Here is a 26,243-nt window from a genome sequence, read left to right as displayed (position 1 = left end):
TTTCCTGGCAGGCTAGAGAGCTATTGCCCGTCAGAGATGACAGTACTGAGCTAGTTGGGCCAGTGTTCTGACTTGGTATAACTTTAAGGCAGTTTCCTAAGGCCCATCCAAACTGATGTTTTTTTTTTTGCAAGTGTCATCTGCAGCATGTCATTGATGCAATAATAGTGCATTTGTGGTGTATTCATCCTGGACCGTCCATGCTTTGTTAGTTGTTCAGTGATGCTTCCTCAGCTGTGACATCTTGAGATAGCATGCAGTAACTGCACTAGCAGAACTCAAGCAAGAGCTTTAGGTGCCAGTTGCTGAGATTAATTGTGCCGCACCTTCAGTGCTGCAGCTGCAGCTCCCAAACCACTCTGTCTGCTCTGACTCTCAGTCTTATACCAAGTGCACATTTCAGTAGCCAGTGAAGCAGCTAAGTCCCTTGAAATGGCTCTGAGAAACAGTCCCATCTTTGCCCTTCCCTAGGATGTTGTCATGGCACTGTCTGTGCCTCCTTAGGTAAACCAAGAAGAATCACATCCTGGTGACAGTGGGTGATGCTGAGCCCTAAACCACTGAGCTTCTTGGGCTTGCTGATTGGAAGGTCAGCGGTTCGAATCCACACAATGGGGTGAGCTCCTGTTGCTCTGTCCCAGCTCCTGCTAACCTAGCAGTTCAAAAGCACACCAGTACAAGTAGATAAATAGGTATTGCTGTGGCGGGAAGGTAAATGGAGTTCCCATGCACTCTGGCTTCTGTCATGGTGTTCCATTGCGCCAGTAGCGGTTTAGTCATGCTGGCCATATGACCCAGAAAGCTGTCTGTGGACTAACAATATGATATGATATGATGATATGATATGATATGATATGATATGATATGATATGATATGATATCTTTATTGTCATTGTCCCATACAAAACAATGAAATTGAAAACTGGCGCCCTTGGCCTGAAAAGCAAGATGAGCATTGCACTCCATAGTCGCCTTTGACTGGACTTAACCGTCCAGGGGTCCTTTACCTTTATAACTTTTACTGACCATTTTTGTATTGCACCCTTCCTCTGAAGAACTCATGGTGTGGTACACAGAATTACCCTCAGAACAAGCGTGGCATGTGAGTCAAGAGGAGAGATGATGACTTACCGAAGCCTAACCAGTGAGCTTCATGGCTGAGTAAGGATGTGTGAACCTTTTCTGTCCCTGACACCCATCGAAATTCAATACAACTCTCATATTTCATTCTACAACACTGGAAAGTGGAAATGTTGGCTGGGCCCACTGCAATATCAATCGACTTAAGATAAATCTATGAAATCATGTGATCATCTAGGCCTCAGGCATAAAAGCAAAACATTTTATAGGAAAATGTTCAGTCCCTTGCATCTCCAGCCAGGACTGGCCTCTCCTCCTGCCCTCACTCGCATGACAGTTAGGCTTAGAGAAAAAACACTTCTTGGTTTTGCCAATGGGAGGTTTATTTTTAATTCTAATTGTCACACTGTGGGGAAGGGGCACAGTTCATCGAGATGGCAGCTGTAGAAGGGCTCCTGTCCTCATGCACTGTGAAAGCAAATTATTATTATTATTATTATTATTATTATTATTATTATTATTATTATTATTATTATTATTATTATTATTATATTTATTTGTACCCTGCCCATCTGGCTGGGTTTCCCCAGCCACTCTGGGCGGCTTCCAACAAAGATGAAAAATACATTAAAATGTCACACATTTAAAACTTCCCTGAACAGGGCTGCCTTCAGATGTCTTCTTAATGTCAAATGGGATGTTGGGCAGAGAAAGAAGACTTTGGCCCTCCCAATCCTTGGTATGTGGCCCCCAAGCAATTACTCCTGAGGGAATACAGCTCTTGACACAAATACAGCCCTGTTACTATTGGAATTCTTTGTAACTTTTCACCTTTAAGTGAGAATATCTTAAGATCTTGAGGACAAAATCCTGATATTTATAAACAAAACAAATCTATTTTTTAAATGTTGCTACCTCTACACCAACAGCAACAACTATTTTTAATCAGGCTGCTGTTAGGCACAGGAACAGGACTAATAATGATAATAATAATAGCATCCCTGATTAGAAATTAAGCAACTAAGTACGGGGGGAAGTGACATAGGATTAAAAGGTGCAGAATCCAGTTTTTCAGAATGCCACTGATTCTAGCCAAGAGGCAAGACTGTCTCCCTCAGAATGACACTGTCCAACCACTGTCTGAGGGCCCACTTCCTTTTGGCATCTTCTGAAGCGTGTGCCTCTGTGCTTTCTGGGCCAAGGTTTTTAAAAGCAGACTTTGGAGCCGAGCTCCAGCTGCCTGAAACTGATGGTTTCCGAGTGACATTCTGCTGACGGAGAAGAGGATAAGCCCAAGAACAGCACAAGCTGTGCGTCCTATTCAGTCTTCAGGCTGTAACTCAGCTGCTGGGCCTACACTCTGCCCCGCTGCCTGTGAGGAGAGAAAAGAAAAGCCTGTTGACATGGTGAGCGGGGGGCATGCGAGAGTTTTACAGCCCCAGATGGCCAAGGCTGTTTTCTCAGGCAAGATGGATGACGGGCCTGCAGGGAGCACATGGACACATTGAAACAGAGAGTGTAAATCACGCTGGGAGAGGCGGCCGGCGCAGCCAGCTCAAGCCTCTCTCTCTCATGGTCTGCGCTTTTCCCAGAAACAGTGCGCCATTGTCCTCAGGCCCAGGCCCTGCGACGCCTCCCAGCGTGAAGTACACGCAGATTTGGGCCTGGAGTTTAAAGAGCTTTTAAACAGTACATTTGGCAGTAAATGCTTTTTTGTGTAAGGCTGTGAGTGACTCAGGGCTTTACAAACTTCGCCATACGGTCGAGGCATGTTAGATAAACACAGAGATGGCAAAGAATGAAGAGGGGAGGAGGCACAAAAGTCATTGGGAATGGGGGGAAGAGGGGGAACTTTTTGTGAAATGTGCTCTGCTACTGAATAGCCTCAAGGTGATTTGTGTGGAAACTGTATCTTGCAGTGCGGTGGGCTCTTGGGAAATACAACGTCAGACCCTCCAAGTGCCCCTATTTTCCAGGGATTTACAGAAGCCGTCCCTGCATGCCTCTGATGGGCCAGGTTTACATTGTAAATATACAGACATGTGGGGAATTTGTTCATGCGCAATGTAGCATGATGTTACTAGGATGTAAACTGCAGTTGGCCAAGTAGGGCAACCCTTTCCATTCACTGAATATTTACACAGCACTTTTCCCCAAGTGCTGAGAACATTTCCCAAATGGAACTTTTCCATCTGCCTTAGTGGTGGGAGAGTTTGAAATATGAACGCCCCCAGTGAGAAAAAGGGCTTCAGCTCAGTGAGAGAGCTTGGGCTTTGTGTGCAGAAGGTCCCATGTTGAATCTCTGGGATCTTCAGGTAGTATTGGGGGATACCTCAGGCTGAAATCCCAGACAGCTGCTGCCAGTCAGTGTGGACAATGCAAAGCTAGTGAGAGTATGGCAGTGGTGGCTAACCAGCAGCTAGGGATTTTGGAGAATTCTGTCAGGAACAGAAACCAGGAGTGGAAATTGCCACAATGTGCATGTTCATTGGATGTAGTGAGACAATGTTCACTATCACACCTACTCAAATTTAATTAAACAAACCACAGTCCCTGACATTCAAACATTACAGGGCACTGTAGCTTGTTTAAAAGTGGAAATGTATGCTTCTCATCGGCTCCTGTTTTGCATGCCAGAAAGCTGGGAGAATGGGAGAGCTTGTGACTTGGAGCTCAGGAAAACTTGTTCACACAGCAAGAAACAATGTTTTCCATTATGTTGATCTGACCCGTAGTCAAAGTATCTGGTTACGGAGGAAAGTCCATTTCCCCAACAACACAACATTGTATGCCTGGATCCTCAAGATGAATGAATTGCAAACCAAGCAATTCTTATGTGAAAAACTGATTGCCTGGAAGGGCCCCAAGGCTTACTGTTCCTTTGATGTGCTATGCCATGCTATAACCCCGAGAGGGAGCTAAAGGAGTAGAACTGAAACCAGTATTTGCACATTCAGTCTTTTAAAAGGGCACCATAAAAAAAAAGAGCTCTGCCTATCCAATTTTTGAAAATCCAGACAGATGATAAAGAGCAGAAACAGAGTAAGAGCGGATAAATGTAAGCACATGCAGTTACATATAGCTTGAGCTGAGTGCAAGGACTAAGGGACAGAGCTAAACGTTGCCAGGAAATTGTATGTTTTTAGGAGCGATATGATGGACGTGAGAAAAGTGGCACCACATAAATATTGAGAAGTGGTGGAATTCAGAGTAGTTTTTTTAAAAGATAAATTCTGTCCAGCCATTCTGTAAGAAAAAATCAAAAATCAAAGTTGGTTTGTTTTATTAACTATAGCAAATATACCAAAATCAAAACAATATGTTCAAAATCACATTAATCCTTCAAAATAAAAATTGATTAAAAAATCAGAATCCTTTTTAAGAGCCAATGCCTAAACTGCCAGGTAGGGGTTGGAGTCTTGGCTGCTCAGCGTAAAGCAAGCAAGCAGTGTGGAGCTTCACCTTAGGCAGAGCGCCCTGGCATCTTAATGCCACCACAGTAAAGGTCCTGACCTTGTTGCCTACCTGCCATACTTTGGAAGGGCATCAAAGGAAGGTCTAGCACAGGGGTGGGGAACCTCAGGCCTGGGAGCCAAATGCAGCCCTCCAAGCCTCTCTGTCTGCCCTTGGGATTCTCTCCAGGCCATACCCACCTCCCATTCAGCAACATCCATTACTGGCTCTGCTTTGCATTCTCCTTGAGTGTTTCTGGCCTGGCTGGAATGTGTCCTTGAACTCTGATAATGCTTCCTTATTGCTTGCCTAGATGGGCTGAGTATGCAGAAATGAGCCTACCCTCTCTTCCCTCTGGCCCTGCCTGCCAGTGACATGTGGCACCCAGAAGTTTGGCCTGAAGGAAATACAGCCCTCAGGTTGAAAATAGCTTCCTACCCTGACCTAGGCTAGGGTTTGGCCTAATTCGTATGTGTGGAGGCTTCTTGCGATACTCTTAAGATCCCAGTTCATCTTCACAGCAACACTTTAGGGTAGCTTAGGCTACTGAGTTGTCCAAGGGCATTTACTGATGGCTGAGGAGGATTCTGGCTCACTAAGAGCAAGTGTATGTAGTGCTATTTCCTTTAAAATATGTCCCTTGCGTTTCCCAGCTGATACATGTACCCTCTTCAAAGCAGTGCACTGCAAAAGGCTCCTGGTATTTGATATCAGCCTCTTTCTGCTTCAGTGGAGACTAAATGGAATTGCAATCTCATTTTCCTCTCCCATAGATGACAGTAAAGAAAATCCCCATGGTCTAAGAAGGAGAAACCTTATTACTATCATAGCCTGCCCTCCTGCCCAGTGCCCAAGATTTTCCCTGGCACCAATATCCCAGTTGTCAGCAGAGAGTTGAGTAATCTCTCTCTCTCTCTCTCTCTCTCTCTCTCTCTCTCTCTCTCTCTCTCTCTCTCTCTCTCTCTCTCTCTCTGGGTCTTTTAGTATTGGGTTTCCTCAGAGACCTCTCTGTACTCTGCCCCCTCTTTCATTTTGGTAATAGCTGCATTTAACAGGCTGCTGTTTTATGCAACAGTGCATTTAAGCTTCAGAGTGGTGTATCCAGATCCAGTGAAGCATAATGGTTAATTAGTATGCAGCAAATCATCTTTAAATTGGACGTCTATGGTTTGTGGACTGTTTGAATTGCTTTTTTATTAACAGTGTATAGAGAGATAATATATCATGAGTTAATACGCTTCCTGTCTAAAGAGGTAAGTGCCACATGATTGTAGGAATGAAATGAAATTGGGGTCAGATGACAAATGGAGTAAATGGAGGCGAGTCCTTCTGAGCCACCCGATATTTTCAAAGTTTTCATTTTTGAAAAAAAAAATCAAGGGGGGGGGGAGGACAAAGAGATAATTAAGCAAACTTTCCTTTTTACTAGCTCAGTAGTAGGGGAAGGGATATAGCTCAGTGACAGAGTATATGCTTTGCATGCAGAATATCTCTGGCTCAGTCTCTGGCATCTCCAGGTAAGGGTGGCAAAAATTATTGTCTAGTGTAGAGACAATAAAGACGTAGAGGTGCTTTTAGACTCTCACTATTTTGGAGTGGGATATGGCAAATTCAAGTTGTGTAATAATAAACAAGAGGCCTTGAGCAACATACCTGTTTCCCCAAAAGATCAAACTTTTTGTGATAAGGGAAGTTATGGGGAAATGCATGGGAAAGTGTGAGAGAACATTATTACACAACAACCATCTAACCTATATAACAAAAATGATTGCCTTGTGGGAAGCGACTCATAAGTGAAAATAATAATAATGAAATTTAATGACCATTCATTCTGATATGTTTGCAGGGTGGTTAGATGATGTTGCCTCAAGGTAAGGGTTATCCTGCCCTTCAGCTGCGTTTTTCTATCATTTCCCCCTTCACCAAAAATCTACTCTTTTGGGAAAGCAGGTTTGTTGCACAAGAACTCCCAGTCATCTACAATTGCAGAACCTGAAGTTGCTGGTATTTGAGTGAAGCCCATGTCTATGGAGATTCAGCACTTAAAGGGGGGGGGGGGAATCACCTTGGCTTTATTGTCCATGGTAGCAGCCTACTGAATCCTGTTCCCCATCCTGGATGTAAACAAGTGACTGGCTTTCTCAGCATCTTCTTCCTCTTCACTTCCAGTCTCACAACTGGAGGCAGGAGAACTCTTCACCATATCTTGTTGTTTTAATGACCCTGAACAATTTAGTATAATCAGCAAACCTGGCCACCTCACTGCTCAGTCCTAACTCAGATATTCTTTATGAATAAGTTAAAAACACAGGTCCCAATCCTTCACTTTCTGCACCTCTTCATTTGAAGAACTACAGTATTCATTTATTCTTACTCTCTTCTTCCTGCTACGTTACCAATTCCATATATCTCCAGATCACTCTGCTGGCACAGGAAGAGAAATAGATTAAAGGTTGGCAACCTTCAGTGCTGGATAGAGATGGGAAACAATTCCTCCCCTTAAATCACAGCATTTGTGTGCATATTTTATTGCAAATTCTATTGCACTTCATGGGTGTTTTCATGTATTTCTACTGTAAAAATAGACAAATTCTGCAATAAAATGGACAAGCATGTAACATAAACTATCTTTGATGAAATGTGCTCTCTTGAGACATAGACAGAAAAAAGGAATGTTAGATGCGACACTGAAATGGGGTTTCTGCCTTGTTATTACTGTGCCTGTCTCTGTGCGAGTTTGATGTTCAACTGAAAAAAGGCCCCAAGCAATTAGCAGGAATAAAGGTTGTTCATTCAAGCTCAGACTTGCCTTCTCAGCATCCTCTGTTTCTTTGAACTGCTCCAGGGAATTGTCTTCTTTGTATTTTACTCTTCTCTTCATGTTTAAAGCTCAGGAGAACTACTGACTCCGTACTCTCATGTAGCTTTCAAAAGCTGCCACTTTCAGATGCTGCAAAATCAGCTCAGGGATACTTTTATGTCTGGAGCCTTGAATCGGCCCAATACTATTTCACTAAGCACAGGGCAGGAAGCGTGGTGCTGTATTTCTCCATGGGACAAGCTTTGCTATCCACTCGTCATTCATCACTTCTGTGAACATACCCAGAATTAAATCATGCCAGACAGCTGTCTGTCATGTTTGGGAGGCTATTACATGATATCTGGAATAGGGTAACCAACCAGCTTTGCTCCTTTGTCTTTACCACTACAGAGAAATTGAAGGAACTATTCCCATCTTGCATTTACTGAAATAACAGGATTGCAGGGGTGGACCCTCGCAGGCAAACTTAGACAAACTGGATGTATATTCTTCCCTTCAAATCCCCTGGGAAGTGGCTGTAGCTCAGTGGTAGGGCATTTTCTTTGCACATAGATGGTGTTAAGTTCAAACCCTGCATCTTCAGGCAGGACTGGGAGGGATCTCCATCTGAAAAGCTAGAGATCAATCAATACACCAGCGTTTTCTCAATCCCGTGTACCCAAATGTTGTGGGACTACAACTCCCACCATCCCTAGCTAGCAGGTAGTCAAGGAGGATGGGAGTTGTAGTCCTACAACATCTGGGGACACAAGGCTGATAAAGGCTGCAGTGGACAATACTGAGCTAGATGGAGCAATAGTCTGACTCAGTAGAAGACAGCTGTCAGGGAACTGCCATCGGAGCCAGAGGCAGAGGGAAGGCTCCAGAGGGATGCCGGAGAGGGTCCCAGTAGGGAGAGAGGCAGCCCATCTGCTGGGGAAGGAAATCAGCGTAACACCAGTGGAGAAGGGGGGCAGATAGGGGAATCGGAGAGGAGGCTCCAGGACTCCTCGCCGGAGACCAGCGGGGAGAGCATGGGTACTCCGCTGCCCACCCCCTCCCTGCGCAGAAGACTTCCGCCCAGGGAGAGTAGGAGGAGACTTGGTGTCAAAGAACTTCTTTGCTGGAAGAAGTTCAAGAAACGCCCACTGACAGATTCTGCCAGTGATTGAGACAGCCACGGGTGAGAGGCTGTCCAGACAGAAAGGGTTCAACCAGGCAACCTAGCCAGGAGTGGCGGCAACTTACGCACGAGCAACCCCTATAACCATTACAACAGTTTACTATGTTCCCCAAACTGGCCTAGAGCCCTACTGGTGGGGGGAATTCTAAGATGAAGAGGGGACTTCTATTTCTGAAAACCTTTAAAACACACACACACACACACACACACACACACACACACACAACTCTTTGCTTATAAAGGGCTGCTTTGCCTCTGAAAGTTGGGCTATATTTGCATCTGCATCCATAAATTATCATATGCAAATTTTATGCAGATATCTGTCATGGGCTTCCCTGAACATGAACAAAATGTACAAAACCCCATTTAAATAAAATAAATAAACCAGGATGGGGAAGACAAACTGGCTTATCCTCTTTTTTCCCACAACTGTTGTTCTATAGTGTGTGTGTTAAACCCAACCAGTCACTTTCTATCACTCAGGATGCTTCCAAATGGGATGAATTGTGGGATTAATGCTTCTCATGCATGCAGGATTTTTGGGGGGGGGCGGGGGGCGGGGTGGGTTGTAGCAGCTGCACAATGTTGTTCTTATCAAAATGCAAGCCCATATCTCCCACCCCCACATTTTCTTTGGATTTTTCCCTTTCTGGGAAAAATTCAAAACTGTTGGCAATGTCCCTTTTCTGATATCTTAAAGATCTGTTTACAGCATTAAATCTCTGTCTGAAAACACTCCAATCATGATACTTTTAAATGGAGTTTATACTTGCTCTCCTGTGTGCATGATGATATACTTGGTGCCAGCTCCTCTTGCATTGGTGTGCCTATCTGCACAGCCAGTCTGAGTCAATTTTGTGATGTCTAGAAGAGTGTTAAAGGGAAGGAAGGATTCAGGGGCCCCTGATTAGGCGTTTGGCTATGCAATATTGAATGTTATCTGTTAACTCTGTTCTATCCTGTTTCGCCTTCTTATTGTTATTTTTTAAACCAATTCACAAACCAAGAACATATACATTGACCACTAATAATGAACCATATGTTGAAGACATTACTGCAGATATATTATTCTGTTTTTTGTGATATACAAATGACAGGTGAAGACTTGGTCTATTAATTTGTATCATTTATGATCCTTGTTTATAAAAAACTCAATAAAAAGTTATGTTTAAAAAAGAAGAAGGTAGGATTCAGGCAGGAGTGGATGATGATTTGGAGATCTTGAGTGCGCTTTTGCTTTTCACTCCTTCAGACAGTGGTGGACTCTCCTTCCTTGGAGGTTGTTCAGCAGAGGTTGGCTGGCCATGTGCCATAGATACTTTAGTTGAGTTTCCTCCATTGCAGGGGGTTGGACTAGATGACCCTCAGGAACCCCTTCCAACTCTACAATTCCATGATTGTCTGATTCTATCACTCCTAATGGGGCTGCCAGTTTCCACCCTGCACAGCTGTTGCAAAGTCAGGCAATTGTTCCTGCAGCTGCCATGTATGGTTACAAAACTCAGACCAACCAAAGTAATAAACAGTGAGAGCTTTTTGGCAGCAGAAGACCTAGAAGTTGACAGGATTCTGCATGAATTGGTAGGCAGCTGCATCAACCAGACAGGAGACAAAGCAGCCCTGTGTGCTGTACGCAAAGCATGTCTGGCTGTTGTTTGGAAGCCGGCTGTCAGGAGAGAGAGCAGGATTCATGCTTGTGCCAGTCTTTCCCCCATGCAGGTGAGTGGAAATAAGGAGAGCTGAATTTTCGTGGAAACGGTCCGTCCCAGACATCAGGATATTCTTCATTTTGGATAATCTGCCTGTTGCTCAGTTGTGACAATTGAACAACACAAACATTTATAAAGTGCCTGGAGCTGTTCAAACAGACTGTTAGTGTGCCTACAATTGATGCTTATTTAAATTATTAGCAATTGGGACCTAACCCCAACAAATCCAAAAATTCTGTTCCTCACTTGCAAGACTAAGCATATGTTAAGAAAGAGATTTGATGACTGGTTTCTTTTAGAACATAGTATCATTTCTAAGCTGAAATTATTTATTTTCTTTATAAAACTTGCTCTTTGAAATGTATGTTTCTCCCTCTTACCCATGTCTTTGATTTGGAGAAAGGCAATGCTCAAGAAAATCACCATTTTATAGTTCAAATCAGGAAAAATAAATACAGTAAATGGACAGAAGTACAAAGATTCACAAAATGTTTAGGGGTATGCATACCCCTGCATCCCCCCAGAAAAAAAAGCACTAGAGAAAGGGCTATAAAAACCACCAGGTCAGAAACTGCCGCAAGGGCAAGGGTGGTACAAACCCCGAGAAACTTGTTTACAACCCCCAGCCTGCATGAATGCATGTCGATTGGTGGGATAATGTGGAATGAAAGTTTTTGGCCTCTGTATGGAGTTGTTGGCATCCATGTTGTCCTGGGAGACAATGGAGGAGAGTCCTGATAATGGTGGCCTGAAGACCCCTCTTCACTACCCCAGGAGAGAGCTGGGGTGGTGGGTTCCCTGGATGTTTGAAGTTGAGTCTTGGACCCAAACTATGAGAGATAGATGCATCTGGAGCATGTGGAAGTTTTGCATACTACTTTGTATTTCTGTGTTGGGCATTATTCTCTCTCCCCTGTTTAGTTTCAAGCTGTCAGATTAGGTTGGTTTGTTCATATTGTTTCAAACAAACTTGTCCATATATTTTTTTTTGTACAGTGGTACCTCAGGTTAAGTACTTAATTCGTTCCGGAGGTCTGTTCTTAACCTGAAACTGTTCTTAACCTGAAGCACCACTTTAGCTAATAGGGCCTCCTGCTGCCACTGCGATGCCAGAGCACGATTTCTGTTCTCATCCTGAAGCAAAGTTCTTAACCCGAGGTACTATTTCTGGGTTAGCAGAGTCTGTAACCTGAAGCGTATGTAACCTGAAGCGTATGTAACCTGAGGTACCACTGTATTTATTTAGTGATGGTATTATTTCTTGTGTGTATTTGTTATATATTTAATTATTCACTTGATACGTTGTGAGCCACTTGGGGCCCAATTTTGTGGGAAAGTGTCAATAGATGAGGCTGATCATGAAAATCTTGCAGTATGGAAGCCTCTGTTCAGCATTTCAGCTACCCCATTTCACCCCCACCCTCAGTTTTCTGCCCCCTCCAACAGTCAGCCAAGATTCTCAATGGACTGTTTTGCACTTCTGTAAGCTTCAAGATTCCTCCAAGTCTCCTTCCCTCTTGCGTACTGGGATGTGGGGTGCCTTTTGGACTACATAGCAAGATAATATCTGCTTATGTGAACTCCAGACCTAGTGGAACATGAAGTTACTGATTTCCAAATGGTGCTACTTGCTAAAAGTCTTTATTGTTGCTCAGTGGCTACTGGGGAACTTGGATAAATCAAGTGGATTATGTGTACATGATGCTGGGCTTTGAGACTGGCTGCCAGCAGAGAGATACGTATTGTGGGTTCCTCCTCATAATAGTTCAGATGAACTTCTGTTCTCTGATTAATAATGTAAATATTACAAAACTCCAATAAGTCTCCAGTGGCTGCTTTCCAAGAGAAACTAAATCTGATCATGCATTGCCTTCCTGGAACTTCTCATTGCTCTGGGGAGTGGAGTGAGGGTAGCACGATAGATTCTAAGCATTGTTCTACACTCCTCACTTTCCCTGAGTGGTGGTAAGTCCCAGGAATAGCATTTCTGAGTCATTTCCTTTGGCTGAGAATGTACTGGAGATTCATGGTGCCTTGGTAATATCTCTTTGTTTACAAATAAGCAAGCAGAGATATTGCTAGCAAGCAGACAACACAAGTGCTAATCTCACACAAGCTCTCAATGAAGCTACAGCTGTACCTCTGCTTCAGCCAACTGCAGCTAGGAATATAGCAAGCTGCCGTATATCAGGGTCAGTTTAGATATTTAGCCTAGTACTGTCAACTCTGACTAGCAGTGACTCTCCAGGTCTCAAACAGAGAGGGCTTTCTCATCACCTGTTGTGGGGCCTTCAAAATGATAGGATGTGCTTCTGCCACTGAACAATAGCCACTTGCCAGAGTTTCATCTTTCTGTCTCTGTGGCAATTCTGATGCCTCTACTCCAGATGTCCTCCAGCTGCATGCCAAGGCCCCACAACGCAGTTGCTCCCTATGTAATGAGCAACCATACAAGACAGCAGCATATAGATTTTGAGTTCAAATAGGCCACAACTTTATTGGTTGCAGATGTGAAAGATTTGGCATTGGGTGAAGCCATTTCTTTAAATCCAGCCCATCTGCTGTGAGTGTACCTAAGGGTAAATCACAACATGGGGGAGGCCCTATGACCTACATCAAATAGGGGTAGCCCCGGGGGGTCCCCTCTGGGGGAGTTCTATGGCCCTAGCCCCCATCTGGGCATTGGGCAGAAGCAACTCTTCATGGATCCCCTTAACAGAATACCATTAACCAAGGAGGGGCAGGCAGAGGCTACAACATCTCCTCCAGACCAGACTAAGGCTTACCCAGTGCCTAACCTCACAAAGTTGTGACAATTACTATGAGGTAGGTGAAAACCAACCGGCCAGTGCCAATTGGCCAGGTGGAAAAATTCCTGCCCAGCCCTGAATAATGGCAACTGATATGGAAGATCCTGTGAAAAGATTGTGGAGGAATGCTGGCCTGGCCACAATTTATTCCCTATGGGGCGGGCCCAAGTGACACCCATTGGCTGGTTGGACCCTCCCCCTGAAGAATCCCCAGGCCCAGGCTTGTCTACCATTGGCCAATCTGCAGGCCGGCTTGCAGTCTTCCCCAGCTGGCCACCAGATCACTGATGTTAAAGGAGAACGGAATGTCCTTATTACTGCATATTCATTTGTGCTCATGATTGGGGTGGTCATGAGATATTCCTCTGTCTGAAGAAGTTTTGAGGCAGACATACTGCTTCTAAACAGCACGTAAGGTCCTGCTAAAACCCTGTAACTTTTCATGCCACAAATGCTCTGGGTTTTTTTATTGTCCTGCTTTTGTTATGTTAGACTCCCTCTAGAGAGTAATAATGTAGAAGCATTGGAGAAGAATCAAAGAACGATTAATAAAGCAAAATAAATTTACCACCAATGCACTATTACTGGGTCAAGAACATGTTTCAGAATACACCTGCAATATAACAGCAGTCGGGAGATGTCCTTTGTCAAGATTTTTTGCAAACTCGTGTACAAGCAGAAGCACTTCTTTTCTTGTTTATGTTGATTTATCACAATGCATCAAACAGCCCTTCTGTGAGTGGAAGGTGCTTTCTGCATGCAAAAGGGTATCTTTGGGGCCAACCCACAACCAATGTGATATTTTCCTTCTATAAAATGAGAACAATAATCTGCACCACAAGATTGTGGTGAGGGCCTGCATGATAACTGAGGATGATCTGGCAAAAGTTAAGCACCTTGCAGTCCCACTGAGAATGAAGATTTTGCTTAAATCATTCCCATGGACAACCAGATGGCTTCAGAGTATTTAACTCTAGCTGAATCATGCCCAGAATTTGTAAAGCACTTTTCACATCAAAAGTGCTATAGAAATAGCAAGGACTAACTAACTAACTAACTAACTAACTAACTAACTAACTAACTAGAGAAATGTTCAAGTGCTATTTGTGTGTGCTAATTTTGGTTGGAAGTGCTCGTATTGATGGTAAAGACAAGGCTTTTAACTGCGGATCTGCTTTTCCTTTCTGGCAGCAGTGTGGAATAGAAAGGATTTGGTAAGAATTTTGCTCTTGTCCTTCTTCCACATCTTGTTTCCCAACCTTTTCCTCTGTTCCATTGTCTGGACCTGACAATCCTTGGTTTCTTCTGTATTGTCTGTTCTTAAAAAATAAAAATAAAAATCCTGGCAGGAGAATCTGATCTTCTTAGCTTGTGCTGATGCTTCTTTGCTCCTGAATAAATATTCACTTTTGTGTCCTTGCAGGTGGAAGAAAAGAGAACAGTGGAGAGGAGGTGGTCAGAGGGTGACAAGCATTCAGAGAATGTGCTTGTCAGAAAGGTGAGAGCAGTCTTTAATGACAATTTCCGTGAACAGGGAGCAGGGCTGACTGGCTTAATTCACTAACCATCAGTGGCTGGATTTGACAACAGAAAACACCTATTCACAAGTCAATTCTGACTAAATGCACAAGAAGATTCTGACTAAACTTAAGGAAGGACTTTTTGACAGTAAGAGTGGTTTGACAGTGGAACAGACTACCTTGGGAGGCGGTGGACTTGCCTTTATTGTTGGTTTGCTTTTTAAAAAACATTTTGAGGTTTGCCTCAGGTGCCAAAATGTCTTGGGCGGGCCCTGACAGTGGCTAGCTACAACATGCACAGCTGAACTACTTAAATGAGCCAGTTGGCTTTGTGCCCTGATTTGCCACGGAGAGCATCCTAGTGCTCATGCATTGGCCGCAGTATTACCACCAGTACTGCATGGTCAGTGACAGCAGTGAATGTAGGTGGAGACGGAGCTACAGGAAATTCTGCTTAAGGTCTTTAGAAATAATTCTTCCCCATCAGCGAATAAGGCAATTTTGCTTGCCACTATGTTTATCTCACACTGAGGTGACTTGTGGGCACAGGACACGTGACCTCATTGTAAACAGAGATGTGTCAGTTACAGGTAGGTAGCCGTGTTGGTCTGCCGTAGTCGAAACAAAATAAAAAAATTCTGTCCAGTAGCACCTTAGAGACCAACTAAGTTTGTTATTGGTTTGAGCTTTTGTTTGCACGCACACTTCATCAGATGCTAAAGGGGATAAAAGCAAGCACCTGATGCACCGTTAATCGATGGCTTGGTCCAGCCAATCTGTTTCCAGTATGGTGCAATGCTAAGTAATGCCGTTTTGTGGAATGCCATCACAGTGCTGTTCAGCATACAGGCCACCAGAGGGTGCCAGAAGCACAGCACGACTTTAGCCATCCTCACCTGAATATATTACATTTTCAAACAGAAAGGAATAGGAGGGGGAACTTGCTTGCCAAGTCCAGTGCTTTTATTTGACAAGGTCTGCAGCCAAGGTGCAGGAGGGACCTGCTTTACTTGGAGTGCAAAATGAAGCCATGGTGCTTTGCTTGAGGTTGAAAAGGTTTGTGGCAGGAAAATGCTCAGGCTGGGCATGCGACGCCTGTTCTGTTCCTGCGCCATCCTTGCACCACCGTGCAAATTCTTTCACCGCTCCATCAAGCTGTATGACTAAGACCTGTCACACGCGATTCATTCTTGCAGCTGTAGTAAGCTCTTTGGGAAGGAGGGGTGTTGATCCAGAGGCTGCTAACCGCCGGCGTTAACAACGAAAAACACGTCACTCTCAGATTGCAAGGGGCTGACTCTTTTTTTGCAATAGATTTGGCCCTGCTCACTGTTCAGTGCAGACCCAGAAGGAAGCCTTGGCTCCCTTGAGCCGACGAATGCTCGTAATTAACGGAGCACAAATTGAATAAGCCTCCCTTTCCCGGTGAAGTGATTCATTAGCCTGAGCTCCAGCTGCAGCCCAGGGAGCACGGTGAGCTGATCTGATCTGTGTCACTCCCTTATGGCCCCAGAAGCGCAGCTGTGGCCAAGCTGAGCTGAGGCCCTGGTCAGCCTGGTAAACAGCTCCCTGCCCTTGCCCTGAGCTGGCTCCCAACAGCGAATATCTGCTGCTCACTTCCTTAATACAAAGTGCAGTCATCCTTGGAAATGCTGGGTTGCTCCTTACATCTCATATTGCCCAGAAGATACGTGATTCAGCAGGCAAATCTGTAAACATGAGCTGCCTCCCCCACCCACTTCAAGCCACACTTTCAGTTAGAGTCGGCTATATTTTCCAAAGCAGTTCATCATCCCTTCTGATGGCAGTTCCACCCCTCGTTTAGACTGAGGGGGTGTCGATATTTGGGAATCTATCACTCTTTTTTGAGCTTTTAAAAATAAGCATATTCTGGCTAAATCCAGAGTCTCTTGCTTGAGCTCATAAGTCAACAAACAGTGGACAGCAGGTGGGATTCTTGCTGATCGATTTGCCAGGTTTGGAATATTCATTCCAATTCCCCTACACAGTAATCTCCTAGATGTCCTGGATACACCCCCCCCCCGAATCATAGATTTCATTCACCTGCTGTTCTAGTGATCCAACAGGCTCTCTGATATAGAAATATATCTCTTATTTCTCATTTCCTCTTCCCAAGCATCAAACTTCTGAGTCTGGCAGGTGAGGCGCAGGTATGGTCATGGGAAGCAATTTTGGGGAGGCCAGAAACGGAAGTGGCTGGAGGGTGTCCTGAGCCTCTGGGGTGCTTTTCTATTGCTCACAGTAGAGAGCCTAACTTCTTGCTTCTCCACCCACATGTGGGATGGGCTTGTCAGGCCCCTAAATTCCCTTTGGTGGAGAAGTAAAGTGTTACTGTTCTTTCGCTCCTTTGCCCACCCACATAGGTGTGTCTCCTTGGCAACAGGTTCCTCAGCCTCTAATTTTCCTCAGTTCTATTTTGATCTGCAATGAAATGCCAAGGGTGTTAATTCTTGTTCAGGGTGTGTGCGTGCGTGTGGCCTTCTTTGAAGGGGAGAAATATGGAATATTGATTTATCCGCAGACAATGAACGTCACAGGACGTGTATATTCAGCAATATGCTCTGGGGCCTCCCTTCAGTTCAGAGAGCTGCTGGTTGGCTCCCACATCTGGTGGGCTACACTAAACTCTTGCTGTGTTGATGGCTTTCTTTCAAATTCATTCCTTCTTGTTCTGAGCAGCCACTTTTCGTTAAGGTCTTAAGCATTCAAGCAAGACCAGCATTCAGCTGCTACAACGCCGAATGGAACAATAAATCATGAGGCCTCAGGCAGTGCAAGCAAACAAATTTCCTGCTCAAAGTACATTGTTCTGACTTGTATACTGGAGGCTCATTATGCAGCATGCTCTGAGCTCCCTGTCCTTCTGGGACCAACTATACAGGTACAAACATTTATACGTAGTGCAGCACTATAGCACTTTTCCCCAACATAGTGCACGCCAGATATTTTGGACCACAATCCCCTTCAACCCACATCAACATGGCAGTGCTGGCTGGGGCTGATGGTAATATAGTGCAAAATACAGTGGTACCTTGGGTTACAGACGCTTCAGGTTACAGACTCCGCTAACCCAGAAATATTACCTCGGGTTAAGAACTTTGCTTCAGGATGAGAACAGAAATTGTGTGGTGGTGGCGCGGCGGCAGCAGGAGGCCCCATTAGCTAAAGTGGTACCTCAGGTTAAGAACAGTTTCAGGTTAAGAACGGACCTCCAGAACGAATTAGGTTCTTAACCCGAGGTACCACTGTATCTGGAGGGCACCAGGTTGACGAAGGCTGCTCTATAGTGTGGCATAGTGGCTAGTTCATGAGGTGTTAACTAGGAACGCCCAGTCTCAGCTGTCATCTCACTAGGAGGCCAGAGTTGGGCTACTCTCCCTCAATCTCACCATCCCATCTGCGGTATGAAATAAATAGTGGCCTGTCTAACCAAAGGACTGTCCTTTTCTTTAGGTAGAGGTGGCAGTCTCAGGCAGCTGATTTGGGTCATGAAAAGCCAGTCAGCTGTTTGTTATTTATTTTACATTATTCTATTTTTCCTGCAAGAGAGAAGGAGAGAGAGGTGGGGGTTTTTTTGTCTCAAGGTCCAAAAGAACCTGTTCAGCCGCGGGTACCAGGCCCCTTGATATGAGGAAGGCACCATTCACTGCTCCAGCTCAGGTAGTGAGCATCTGTTTTAACAAATCTTGCCAACAATGAGCTGTGTGAGCCATTTGTGTAACTGTGTGTGCCAAATGAGTAGTTAGCCATTTGCATTTGCCACCTCAGGAGTGTGCGGTGTCAACTGTTCATTAATCGGCATTAGGTGCCTGTGCAGCTAATCTGTTCTGACAAAGCATTTTGTCAGGTGTTGAATTCTCAAGTGCTTCTTGGAAGAGCATCAACACAAACTTGTGCATGGGTCGTTTGGAAGCTCACACAGAGGAGATAGTTCCTTTGTTCCTTAGGGTCCCCAGACATTGGCACCTAGATGCCTCCATTGCAGAGCATCCTTTGACTTTCTGCAGCTCAGGAGGATATAGGAAATACAGAGCATTTAAGCTACCCAAGACTCTGAGATTACTCAAGCAGGGGATTTTGATTGGGGTGACATGCAACAATATATTCCTAGCCACAATCTCCAAATGATACAAGTTTCCAGGGGTTCCAGGGTTTGTGTTTCCTTTGGAATGAGGCACAGCAGAGACTGTGGTGTCTTTACGTTATATGGCTTAATTACACATAATATACAACCTGAGTCTATGATGGAGGGGTTGACTCAGGCTTTGTCTTTTGAACTATCAAAGAACTAAAGGAGGGGCCCCACCCATTTTCTGTCTGGCACAGAGCCCTCTTTCCTTTGTTCTCTTAATGGCCCATCCCCCAGGTAATTACCTCATGAGGAAGCTAGCCTGTTTTATATTTTAACACTTGCTGATTTAAGGGATTAAAGGATTCTGGCACCCAAAAACTGATAACAATATAAAGAGGAAAGAGGGCAGGCCAATACATTGTTTTTGTTTGGCCATTTATAATTAGTGTTTTATTCTTCCTTTTATAATGTTCCGCTGTGCTGTTTTTCTTACTTTGTTGCATTTTAGTTATTTGATTGTTTTAGGGTTTGTTTGTTTTTAGTTTTGTAAACCACTGTAATATCTCCATGAATTGTGGTATATAAATACTTTAAATAAATAAATAAATAATAAGCTAAGTAGGCTTTTTTACTTGTTTTTTAAAGCATACTTATACTGCCTTTTGACTATACATTCTTTGAGGTGGCAGGACACAGGCGGTGCTGTGGCCTAAACCACTGAGCCTTTGGGGCTTGCTGATCGGAAGGTCGGCGGTTCAAATCCGCGCAACGGAGTGAGCTCCCATTGCTCTGTCCCAGCTTCTGCCAATCTAGCAGTTTGAAAGCACACCAGTGCAAGTAGATAAATAGGTGATTGGACTTAATCCAGAGGTCATTTACCTTTACCTTTGAGATAGCTTAAAATATTAATAACCAATAGGCTCAGTTTGCAATAAAATCCAATTAAAACAGCACAAAGTGGGATATGTAAGCAAAACAACAAAAATAGCAGCAGATAAAAATAGCTTCCCAAACTGGAGCAGGAGCTGAGAAATGGAACCGCAAGAGAATAGCAGCTCAGCCATTCAATACGTAGGTGTAAAAAAGCTGCCTTCATTTAGTCCCTAAAAGCCAATGATGACTTAGCACCTTATGATTCCATGGGGGGGGGGGGCTTCTGTAAATTGGACACCACTACAAAGATTACTTTCTTCCCTGTCAGCACCTACCTTATTTCTGAAGGTGAGGGAGCCTGGAGCAGGACTTCCGAAAAAAACAGCTTCACAGGGTCAAGCAGCACAAAACCCCCCAACAATCTTTATAAAAGCCCCTCCAGACATCGTTTTCATTCTGCGTTCATAATTATGGTGCTATTGGAAGTGGCCACCGCAATCCAGCTTTCAATGCTAGTTGCACCTGCAAACATTTCAGGGTGGCCAGACTGCTTTGTTTCTAATTGGTGTATATCCTGTAGCCTGAAATCCCATAACTTTTCACATCACAAATGTTCTGGGTTGTTGTTTTTTATTGTCCTTCTTTTTGTTGCACCTGAGCCACTTTGGGCAGCAATAATGTGGTGACAATAGGAAAGCAACCCAGAGCAACTAATAAAGCAGAATAAATCCACCACTAAGGCAATTCTTATTATGTCGAGAACATTCTGTGGAATATGCCCACAATAAAACACTTTGCTTGCGACACCACTTTTGAGAGCTGATCAAACCAGGCCCAAATAGTAGCTTCCTAACTGGCAAGCATGATGGTGAAGTGAAACTTGTGCAAGCCTAGAGACACCTACTTCCTCCTTCGCATCCCTTCCCCTTTCACTACCCTTTCTGAAGTCAGGATAGCTGCATCCAAGTGCTTAAGGAGCCGAGTTGTCGTTGAAAAGCCCTTCAGGCAGCCACCCATATACGAATTGGATTGGCCATAACGCAAGAAGGTGAGATGGTCAGCCAAAGGACCAGCAGATCGAAACAGCCTAAGAGTTTCACAATTGCTGTGGTGATCATCAGCTTGAACTCTGGACGCACAGGAAGTCCTTCCACATTAATCACATATTGTTTTGTTTCAATTAGGAGAGAGGAAAATCTCCTCAGAAGAGCCCAGGGGATAAGGGCTCTACCCTGACCGGGAGAGAGCGGTCGGAATACATGCGGTGGAAGAAGGAACGGGATCAGATTGACCTGGAGCGACTGGCACGCCACAAGAACGCAAGGGGGGAATGGCGGCGGGCTTGGGACACAGAAAAATCAGATCACATGTAAGTTGTCTCCCAGTCAACACACACTCTGCAGGCTGTAGGTCAGGCATGGCCAAACTTGGCCTTCCAGCTGTTTTGGGACTACAATTCCCATCATCCCTGACCACCGGTCCTGCTAGCTAGGGATGATGGGAGTTGTAGTCCCAAAACAGCTGGAGGGCCAAGTTTGGCCATGCCTGCTGTAGGTCATCTTTTACCAACCCAGTGCCCTCCAAATGTTTCGGACCAGGGCTTTTTCAGCCGGAACTTGCCGGAGCTCAGTTCTGGCACCTCTCAGGTAGGTGCCATTGCCATTCAAAGAGAACAAGGGAAGTGTTTGTGGTGAGTTCCGACATCTATTTTCTAAAAAAACCAAAACTGTTTTAGACTACAACCCCCATCAGTCTCCCTGTGCTTGCGCTTGATGGGGCTAGTGGGAATTGCAGTCCAAAACATCTAGAGGGTACCAGGCTGGCCAAGGCAGATTGTAGCCTGCAAAGAGGTCAGTGATAGGAAAAATATCCTGGTGGGAGCTAGAAAGCTGATGGGAAGTAATATGCTTCATGCTACTCTTGAGGCTTTGTAGGCTTTATGGGGCTTGTGATTGCTAGAGAAAGAGGGTAATATATCAATGTCTCTGCCTAAATAGATGGCTCAGAGTCAACTACCCACAGAGGATCCATTATAAGATGGACTCTTCTTCCTTGGAGGCTTTTAACCAGAGGTTGGATGGCTGTATGCCATGGATGTGTTAATTGGGATTCCTGCATTGCTGGGGTTGGACTAGATGACCATCGGGTCCCTTTCAGTGCTAAAATTCTATAATTCTATGAACATCAGGGCATGTGCAAGTTAAGGAGAAGAAGGCAACTCATGTTGATAAGAAAAGGGCCCCTTGTAAAGGAGGACGTCACAATTTATATTTGTTTAACTAAAAGACAGTCTAATTTATTAGTGAATGCCCTCCATACAGTCCACAGGGATTCCGAAGGGAGATACTGGTTATTTTGTATTTTAAAACTGGCCTTAAAACACAGAATCTGCAGCCAGCCACTTGGCAAAACTGTTTGGCAGCAGTTTTCAGGACGGGCAAAAGCAAGGGCTGTGACAGTAATTTGTTAAGGTGTTAAATTTAACATGGGCAGCCTTTTGGGAAGATTCTTCTCTGCCCCAGCTTCATACCTGAACAATTCTTCTTTCATTTGCAGGTTTGATGATACTAAAGATGGAGAGTCAGCTTTGGAGTGTGTCCACAACAAGAAAGGTGAGCAAAGGACTGGACATGTATTTACCAGCAACTGCTTTTCTGACTGCTTTTAACTGTTCTAGAATTGCTTTCCTTTTCCTTTTTGTGCTTAAATTGTGGATCTGTTTGCCCCCGCTCCCCAGACTCCTTCACGAGGAAGGACAGAATAGACATTCAAGAAGTGAATAAATAAGTTGATGTCAGGTTCAAAAAAATGCAACTCTTGGATATCTTGTTTGCTTTGTCTCAGATATCCAGGCCTCTGCCAATGTGGCTCCAAGTCTCAAGGCTACTTCTTTCATACCTTTTTAAAGTCATGCCTTTGTCAGAAGATGCTGGGCCCTTGTCACTCCCATCCCAGTTTTTCATGTCTTCATTCTGAGGTGTGACCCACAGTAGTAGTTTTATGTGGTTGAAGTGGATGGTGGAAGACACCCCTAAACTTGGTGTGCAAAGTTTCAAGAGCAGTTCCCAAGCCAATCCTCTTTCTGTTTGGCTCTCTAGGTGGGGGAAAAAGCATGTGTGTGGGAATAGCAATGTTAAGCAGTGTGTCCAGTGTTTTGGAACGGGGGTTGGGGTTGGGGAATCATGGGCAACTCTCAAAGATTCTTGCACTGCGTTCTTTCTTTACTCGTGTGAGTTCTTTATTTCCATACCGGTTGGGGATATGAGACAGTTCCAGCGTTAAAGTGCAAATAAAACAATAATTTTTGTTCTGCACCATAACGAAAAAGTCAGAGCACAGCTTGCTTTCTTAGGGCTCTCATGTGTGCTTCATGGCATTCTCTTGAGATGTTCCCCAGAACTCCACCCCTGAACTCTGCATTCATAGAAGGGACACTCTAATTGCCTATATTGACTAGGTCAAAATCCACTGTCTGCTAGAACCATAGACTCTGACTAATGTGAAAATTGGAAAGTTTCTATCTTGGGGGTGGGGGTTAGAAAAGAGACTGAAGACAATGTGCAATGCCTCTAAGTAAGGCAGATAGAAATCAAATTCCATGTTCCGATTCACAAAACAAAAGATATTTGGAAGCAACTTTCCAATAAATGTTGAAGATTTCAACCGGCACATAGATTTCTAAAAAAATGTTCACTTTTTTTGCTCACCACTGTTATACCAGCTGCTTTCTCGGTTCCCTTTTCACCAATGTACAGATTTTTATATTATCTGATGAATCCCCTGATCTTCCCTTTCCTAGATGTGCAAACTGTTTTTATGTCAAATTAGGCAATCAGTTCTGTTCTGTGCTCTGCTGTTGCTGCTGTTGCTGCTGCTGGGGGATGGAATTTGTTGTTACATGATCCTGCTCTGTTACATGCTTTGTCCTTTCAAGGAGGAAGAAATGCGAGGAAGTCCCAGCACCGATCCTTGCCTTCTGAAGGAAAAAGTAAGTAAGTCTCAGGAACAGGGCTGAGTTCAGTTCAGCCGTAATGTAAATGCTGGCTTTCTTTTCCATGTCAGAAGTATCACAAAAACATTTCCTAGATAGGAAGTTTTTGCCCCCAAGACCATCTTGCCATCACTCCAGGCCCAGAGTTAATGTTGCATCTGTAGAGGCCCTGCGTATCATACAACTTTCCCTGACCTTCAGATGCTAATTGCGAATATTTCTGTGGGTTTATGCTTCCTTCCATTGCTATACTGCTGCTGCTATTTCTTGCACCTTTCTGTGACATCACAGCTCGATGGGAATATTTGGGACACTGAAGTAAAGGAGAACTGAAATCCCCCTCCCCCAAAAGCAAGATTCATCGACCCTGTACTGTCTCTTTCCTTGCAAAGAGGGCACACTGCTGGCTAACAGCCAAGGACAAAGCTGACGAGAAGCAGAGCAGAAATGCTGTATGCTAGGAGGCAGGCTGGGAATGGTTCCATATAGGACAATCAGAGTGGGCATGTTGCAGGCGTTATAGTTTCCAGACATGTGAACCAAAGCTTTGCAACCAGGGAGCATTCTGGGAATAGTTGAAGAGGACTGCACCAGGAAGTTCCATGGACTTTGTGGCTGAATAGCATACAGAGATGGCACAAGGGATGGGGATGAATAACCAAAGAAGCAAGCAAGGAAATAACTGAATCAGGACAGGAAGGCTCACAAAAAACACCCCCACTGTTTGATTTTGGAAGTTTGCTTAGACATTTCTAGCCAGCCAGCCTGCCTCCCCCTCTCCCCACTATGAAGAGCCAGGCAATCTCCCACCTATACACTGACCAGATCCAGACCTGCTTAGCTTCAGCAAGCTTGCTGAGTGGCACACGCCTTCAGACCAAAATCCCGGAACCCCATGAAAGTGGACACTTTTATCTTTCTCAGTGCAATCCCCTCGTCCCTGGCTCACTGCATGGGTGACATCCAACTAAACAGGCCAGTGCAGTGACGTTCAGCTGCACAACGTAACTTCTGGCCCTTCTCCTCATCCCATGCTCCCCCCTCAATCTGCTCCAGGGAGTAGGGGGAACCCCTGGAACAGAGGTGCACAGGGAGAGACAAAGGTGGAGAGGTTACACTAGAGCAAACTGCTTTAGCTGTGCAATGTAACTGTTTCATTGGATACCACCCAAGGATTCTGTGGCACTTCCACTTCCAGTCCTCATGGCTGCTGGGCCCTTCTTTAGCCATGGAGGTCAGAACTGTGGCGTATTGTGGCCTGGTGCTGGACTGGCTAGCCTTGGCTCATGGCATTTTTCTTTTAGGTGGAGGTCAGCAGAGAAGAAGCACCAGTGAGTCTGCTGCCAGAACATTGCCAGTAGTGAGCAGTAAAGCCAGAGGGAAGGACAGACTAACAGGCAGAGCCAGAAGGTAAGGGAGCAGCTTTCAATGGGACTTCACTGCCTCTGGTGGGAGGCCTGCTCAGCCAAAATGAGCATCTCCACTCAGGCCTTATCCACACTTTGGGTTGCCATATTTCAAAAAGTAAAAACCAGGACATCCTGAAATTTGTTGGGCTTTTTTACGGAAACCTCCCAAGTTGTTGAGCTTCTTTAAGGAAAACCCAATTTTCCTATTGATTTGCCTAAGATCCAGGACAGAGCACCGCCTTTCAGAAATGCCCCCCCCCCATGTCAATTCCACCTTTGAAATCCTGGTAATGTCTGGGAAAACCAAGTCATATGGCAGCCTTGTCCACCCTCACCTTTTGCCCCATGCTTTCCAAGCTCAGGCCCACGCTTCAAAGCTCCGTATCCAAGTGTTCTTTTTCCCCACCCCACCCTGGAGCGTTCTCCACGAAAACCCGCTCTATAAACCAGAAGTGCAACAAATGGCAATTGAGGTTTTCCACAAATTGCCATTTGCTCCACTTCAGTGGTTTGTTGAAAGGGAGACGTCAGTAACACAAAATGCTAATGGAGGCTATTATTCCCAATTCTTAAGAAAAGTGAAGACTTCTTTACTTATTCCAGTGCCATCCTAACCATGTGTATTCTGAAGTAAGTGCTGTTGAATTCAGTGAGGTTTACTCTTGGAATCAAATCTCATCCAACTATGTTGCACATTTCACAAATAAACTGAAACAAACTATTTGCAGAAGAGGGTCCCTAGTGTCATAATGCACAGCCCATCTTCATACCCACTGCCACCATCTCCAGCTCATGTACTGTTTGATTAGTTGCTGATCTCAGAGCTCTTGCCATCCATTCAAAAATTTGACTTTCAATGGACAAGCACTTCCCCCCCTTTAAAACTTACCAATTACAGTCCCTTTCGGGGGCGGGGGCAGTATCATGAATAAACTGTTTCAAGAATAGATTGCATCACTAAAGAAAATGCACATGAATACCCAAAGGCAATGACTCCAGGAAGATAATTGCAACAAATCATATTTCCTTTTTCCAGACTATACTGAAAATGAGTTCAATTGCATGAGTAATTCTTTGTTAGTCTGTCCCAAATCCAGAGTGGGGGCTAGAATAGTGCCAATAGGAGGCTTTTCCCCCTAGCTGCATAATTTTCGTCAGGATTGTGGCTGGGTGGGAAAGTGTTAAACTTTCTTTCTCCAGTACACTACAGTACTGGAGAGCCAGTGTGGTGTAGTGGTTAAGAGTGGTGGACTTGTAATCTGGTGAACCAGGTTCGTGTCTCCGCTCCTCCACATGCAGCTGCTGGGTGACCTTGGTCTGGT

At 44.6% G+C, this 26,243-nt stretch overlaps 1 protein-coding gene across 2 annotated transcripts in view; it reads left to right on the top strand.

Moving 5' to 3' along the window:
• CCDC9B (coiled-coil domain containing 9B) overlaps positions 1-26,243 on the top strand; it is a 52,276-nt gene that overhangs the window by 13,056 nt on the left and 12,977 nt on the right. For both annotated transcript variants that reach the window (XM_081886824.1, XM_081886825.1), the window contains exons 6-10: positions 14,459-14,533; positions 20,706-20,890; positions 22,078-22,133; positions 23,456-23,509; positions 24,817-24,922. In XM_081886824.1, the coding sequence (XP_081742950.1) occupies positions 14,459-14,533; positions 20,706-20,890; positions 22,078-22,133; positions 23,456-23,509; positions 24,817-24,922 (476 nt within the window). The remainder of the gene's footprint in view (positions 1-14,458; positions 14,534-20,705; positions 20,891-22,077; positions 22,134-23,455; positions 23,510-24,816; positions 24,923-26,243) is intronic.

This window comes from Podarcis melisellensis (assembly GCF_964234715.1).
Source record: "Podarcis melisellensis genome assembly, chromosome: 1".
Taxonomy (NCBI): domain Eukaryota; kingdom Metazoa; phylum Chordata; class Lepidosauria; order Squamata; family Lacertidae; genus Podarcis; species Podarcis melisellensis.
Note: the sequence above shows the minus strand (reverse complement) of the source record. Positions and strands in the feature narration are given on the sequence as shown.